At 42.2% G+C, this 6,000-nt stretch overlaps 1 protein-coding gene across 5 annotated transcripts in view; it reads right to left on the reverse strand.

Annotated features, from left to right (window-relative positions):
- TUSC3 (tumor suppressor candidate 3) overlaps positions 1-5,453 on the reverse strand; it is a 282,774-nt gene extending 277,321 nt beyond the window's left edge. Inside the window, exons 1-2 of one of the 5 annotated variants that reach the window (XM_073341947.1) lie at positions 5,294-5,362; positions 2,574-2,728 (exon numbers count right to left, since the gene is read on the reverse strand). In XM_073341947.1, the coding sequence (XP_073198048.1) occupies positions 2,574-2,579 (6 nt within the window). In that variant the 5' untranslated portion in view covers positions 2,580-2,728; positions 5,294-5,362. Of the gene's footprint in view, positions 1-2,573; positions 2,729-5,293 lie in introns of all 5 variants that reach the window. The other 4 variants (XR_012158658.1, XM_073341948.1, XM_073341946.1 and 1 more) reach the window with 4 other exon arrangements.
- Positions 5,454-6,000: the final 547 nt, after the last annotated feature.

Here is a 6,000-nt window from a genome sequence, read left to right on the forward strand (position 1 = left end):
ATCTAGCTCTCAAGAGAAAAATCTGGAGACAAGCAAGAAAATATAACTCAAGTGTACTCTAAAGGTTCAAAGGTAAATAAAAGCCAAATCAAGCAATCAATAAATAGAACCGCATAATTTAACCCAATCATTTGATTTTTCAGGGACCCATTTGAGCATCTGGGGTTGGTAGAACTGGATTCCCCCCCCCACCCCACCTGCTGGGTTAATAAAGCCATATCAAATCATAAAAGTTCCACAAATGTTAAAGCTAGATTCAAATGCTGAACAGAAAGTTGGGTGGAGGGGACTAACACTGAATAGAGCCCTCCCCCATCACATTTTCAACAGCAATTTATATCCTGTACTTAAAATGGCAACTCTGTCCATAAAAATATGTAAACAGCTCTCCATATTCATCATACCCCTCCTTCCTATCTCACTTATCTTCCATCTTATCCACAGCTTTAGCTCTCCGCTGTTCGTAGTCCGTTTCCACAGATGGTTGCTACCAGAAGAGAAGGGACAGATGATGCAGTTACCACACTTGTATACCCTCATATGTTTCATACACCATTTTCAGACTACTTGTTCTTTTTACCTCCTAGTACTTACCTTTAATTTTTCATATAAGCCTATAGAGCGTTCCACTGAAAAGCTTGACAAACACAAGCAAAGTCCATTAATTCACACCATGCACGCCACAAAGCACTCAAATTATCTCTGCAGTTGTAAAGAAAATACATAATAGCCAATGCCAGAGCTTCCAATATTGTCTAGCTACAGGAAACCAACACAGCAACTTATGATATTGTAAACACCACTCACAGAACAAGAATGCAATACTTGATGACCCAAACTTTCATAGAAAAGTCTTCTATTTCCAAAGCTTGCAGTTACACTGATATACAGGCGAGATCTTTCAAGGTCAGTAATGCCCAACAGCAACAGAAAAGCGGTAGTAACATTATGGTGAAAAAGGAAGAAGTTTCACATGCTTTTCTGAAGACAAAGCGACAACAATCTGAGCAATGACTGAATCTGAGCTAATGACTACACTTGGATCGAAGAGCAGTTCCCAGCTCGAGCAGGCATAGTCAAGCTAGCACGCTAAAAATATTAGTGTAGCCTCAGTAGCACAGGCAGCAGCATGCAGCAGCCCTGAATATGTACTTATGAGGTCTGAGCAGTGCTTAATTTGTGCCAGGGCTGAGCCCCAGCACCTCTATGCTTGGCTGTTCATAGCCCAGCACCTTTGGGTTTGCTGCATCATTGATGTAAGTAGAAAAAATTGCTTGAGCCTCAGCACCTCTTCCATTACAAATTAAGCACTAGGTCTGGGCGAGTTTGTACTCAGAGCAGCTAGCCTGTGCCACTGCTCACGCTACTGCGGATACACTACTATATTTAGTGCACTAAAACAAGTATTTCTACTCAAGCTGGGAATCACACTCCTAGCTCCATGTGTAGATGTAGTATTAGCGTACTAATTGATGCAAAAAGAAAAGATTGCATGATGGTATTCTATAGTTAAGCAGTGATTCTTATGTAAAAGTGAAGTGTCTTTATTAGAAGCAAAGATACTGCTTTTCAAATGGAGAGTCTGAATTTGATCATCATTAATACTACTTCACACTAAGTGGTAGTATTATAATACTGCTGAGAGCCCTTAGTATACATTATGGCCTTATTGTGGTGGGCACTATATGACCACATTAAGAGACAATCCCACCCCTGAAAAGTCTATACTCTAAACAGACAAGATAGGGTCTACAAAAGAAACTAGATGATTAGGAACAGGACTGGAGGCACAGAGAGTCTAAGTGACTTGTCATCCAGGAAATCAATGGATGATCTGAAAACAAAAAAAATGAACTCTTGAGTACCAGTCTAGTTCTTTACCCACAAGATCATTTTTGGTGGCAGTTGGAAAATGCCTATTCATCAAAGGCTAAATCAGTGGTTTTCAAACTTTTGTTCTGGTGACCCCTTTCACATAGAAAGCCTCTGAATGCAAACCCCCTCTCCCTCCGCTTATGAATTAAAATAACTTTTTATATATTTAACACCATTATAAATGCTGGAGGCAAAGTGGGGTTTGCGATGGAGACTGACAGCCTGCGACCCCCCCATGTAAGAATCTTGTGACCCCCAGTGGGTCCCAACCCCCAGTTTGAGAAGCCCTGGGCTAAATGTTTGTCTAAATTTGTCTATTTCAAGCAAAGATTTTTGAAAGAAAGATTGAAAGAAAAATAAAAGCATTCTGATAAGCTTAAAATGGAATGTCTTGACTTTGGAAACATTTCAGTTATCTCTGTCAAATTTCATTAAATATTTTAAATATACAGTATAAAATAAAATCAGATTAAAACATTTAGATTGATCAGAAATGACAGGTTTTGTTTGTTTTTTAAATCTCATTTCAGTTCTTGCTTTTGTTCCATTTCAGAACAGAAGGAAAAATCAGATTCACAACATTCTCCTTGAAATGAAAAATTCAGTTTCCACCTAGCTCTAATATAGCTATTTAGATTAACGTACATGACAGTAAAAGTAGTATACAGTAAGCAATTCTCAACTATAATAAAAGTTACCATCATGGGAACAGTAATGCCAACGTATCTAGTTCATGGTGTCTAGTAGCAAGAAGAGTTGAGCAGCAGTGACAAAACCCAGAGATTCTGTCATGAGCTGTATCATAGCTCTACAGCTGCAAAGAGAAGTAGGCTCCAAATATGAACACCCAGTCCTGAAGTAAAAATATAAAACAACCAAAGATAAACACACAGTTCGAGAACACAGCTCACGTACCACTTTTAATCAGAAGTTCCTTGGCTGCAACAGAGATGTGTTGAAGTAAATTACTGCATTCCCATAGCAGTTCTGCAAATAACTTAGATTTAAATGATTGCAATAAGGACCAATCCCCCTGCTTCTAGCACAAGAGAATACGTAGTGAATAGAAAAGCATGTTCCCCAACAGAATATTAAAGTAATAGCCTCCCTATAGAGGCTAATGAGTCACTACCCCTTGGGCAGGCGTAACCTGCATGAAGCACAATATGGTTCTCAAAAACTAAATGTATGCTTACTGAGTAGTGATGACTGAAGCAAAGGAGAACATAGTCAAAAAGCACTTGGAAAATGATACTACTTATTTCAATACCTGAATAAGGATGTGGGTGCCTAAAGTTCATGTATTCTCAAATTTAGGTCTATAGTCCTTAACCATAGTTCCTGCACAGGATTTGACAAAAATACTATCAGCTTCCTTTTCTCCTACAATTTTCTCCAATCAGATGCAGATTCTCTAGTCCCTCAACCTGCCCTAGTGACATCCATCTCCCTCATGCCCACTTTCACTCCCTCCCTCATTTTTCTCTTTAGCCTCTCATTCTCCTCTGGACCTTTCTACTCAAAATATATACCATGAACTAGATTTTAGTTTCAGTTACACCAAGGTAAAGAAGGTGTATCCTTACTGTCTACAATAGAAGTAACCCAGATTTATACTAGTGTAAAGAGAACAGCATCTGGCTTCATATGTGTACAATAAAGAATCAAAGAAATTTCTTTCTACTTACTAGTGTAAAACACGATTTCCATTAGGATTGAGAGCTCTGTAAAGAGCTCATATGATTACATGAAAAAGCAGAATGTTACCAAATATGCCATGTAAGAAAGTAAGAGATGAGAGAGAAATTGTTTTTTTGTGGAATTGATGTTTAGCACTCAAGAAACATCCTGTGGTAATCCCTTGAGCAGGAGGAGGGAGAAAAACTTTTCTTGAGGCTTCTCCCATTTGTTTGAGCAAATAATTCAAACAACTGATTTGTTAACAAAACTGGATTTTCAAAACAAAGTCATGCGTTTTTTGGTAGCAGTCAAACAAACCAACAAAAAAAGCAAGGCACCCTTTGAGTTCCATAATTAAAACCATAAATCTCAAAGAGTAAAGCTAAAATGTCACAGTAGGTCATGATTACTTAAAGCAGAATACCGTTTGTTTGTTTTGAAATTTAAATGGAAACTTTAACGCAAAAAATTCTTCCAGTGTTTGCACTCTACTAGTGAGTGAGAAGACCTAAACTGAATTTGACCACAAGCTAACAAGGAAAAATTAAACTGAATGTTTTAAATTTTCCTAACTGAAAGACAGACAGCAAACAAATATCATGACTAATGTGACATGCATTTAATTTGAATAATCTAAATTGTTAAATTGATTTTGGTTTTACTATTTTGTTTTTTAATCTCCTACCTCTCCCCCCCTCCAAGTCTTTAATAAGTTTACAAGTATTTCTTTGATCTTTAGAACTGAGATTCAGGGTACACACAGGCACACTGTGATTGTTTCTATGTTTGTCTGTTGGCATTACTTTCAGTTGAACAACAATCATATACCATTCAATTTCATTGTTCATACAGTTAGGCCTAGTTAATTTCACATTAGAGTCTCCTGCAATAGCCCAAACAAACAGTGTAAAGCCAGACCTCCTCTGCTGTTTTTAAAGGTGTTTTAATTGGGAAAAATGCATATAGAACCATGCCCATTGACTTTAAATTATTTATTCAAAAACTACATTTAGGGCCAAATTCAAATGGACAGGACTTCTTTTGAGGCAAACACAGGGTGAAATGGTGTAACAAGATAAAACTTCAGTATTGTGAATGTAAAGTAAAATCAAAATTATCCAACATTCTACTGCAATTAATCCGGATATGTGTCAGCTATCGATTTACACGTAATTAAGCCTTTTGAGAGAGGCCTGTTTTGCCACTATATTAACAGGCAAGTTTAAGGTGGCATTGCCACAGCTAGAATGAGTGTGGTGGATCAGCAATTTGCATGTCCCTACAGCGGGGGGAGAGGAAGCCATCCAGGCGATGGCTAGCAGGCGGGGGAGCAATCCACGCCCTGGTGTCAGCGCCCCCAGCAAGGTGGGAAGGAGCGGGGGGCTCACCCACGCAAGTGCTCCCGGGCTGCGGACCCTGGCGGCGATGGGGCACGAATGGCAGCGTGCAGAGACCCCGGCGCTGTGGGGGGAAGGAAGGTGGCGGGGCAGAGGGAACCCCCAGAGCCCAGGGGAGGGAACAGCCCATCCTGCAACGCGAGGGGAGAGCCCGGGAGGGGAGAGCGCGGCTGAGTCACGTGAACGAGTCCCCTCCCCGACCCCCATTCCCCGGCTGGGCCGCGCCTGGTCATGGGGCTCATAGGGCCGGGGCGGGAGAGGGGGGGGGCAGCGCTGCAGGACATCCCCAGCCTGCTCCCCACCCGGGTCGGAGCTCGCCGGAGAGGAGCGAACGGTTCTACCTCCTTCTTCTTCTGTCCGCCCCCGAGCTGCACGCAGAGCAGCAGCAGGAGGAGGAGGCAACTCCCGGCCGGCAGGTGCAGCAGCCACCGCGATGCCCTGGTACCCAGCGCCATGTTCCCTCCCCCCGCAGCCCAGCCTCCTTCGGAGAGCACCTGCCGCACCGTTATCCACCTCTTCCTCGCTGATTGGACGCGGACCCCAGCCAATCACAAGCGGCCTGCAGCACAATGGCGACTGGGAAATGTAGTTCTTTCTCCCCCTTGTTCTTCCCCTGCTTGGGGCACGTCTCCGGCGCTTTTGAGGGTGTCGCACATAATTCTTCGAGGCCAGCCCCGAAGGTTATACTGAATTAGGGCCTGATCCTGCCAAATGCTGGGCACCTTCAAGTCCCATTCATTGTGCAAACACTCAGCTCCAGCCAGAGGCAGCAGAGGATGAAGCTTAATATAGGGGTGCTGGAACAATTTGTACAGTGGAAGTGCCGAGAACCATAGAACCAAACTGTAAAATCTGTATATAATGGAAATCACTTCAAGCCAGGGGTTGCGGCAGCACCCCAAACACCCCTAGTTCCAGCACCTGTGGCTTAATATATGATTAATGTCACACCGTTCAAAGGTCAGGCATTGCACTTGACACTCAGGCAACCTCCTGACCAAGCCAAAAGGGTAAAAACCGACCTGGTTACTACTTTAATATGGTCATC

The sequence above is a fragment of the Lepidochelys kempii genome, chromosome 4, assembly GCF_965140265.1.
Source record: "Lepidochelys kempii isolate rLepKem1 chromosome 4, rLepKem1.hap2, whole genome shotgun sequence".
Lineage (NCBI taxonomy): Eukaryota > Metazoa > Chordata > Testudines > Cheloniidae > Lepidochelys > Lepidochelys kempii.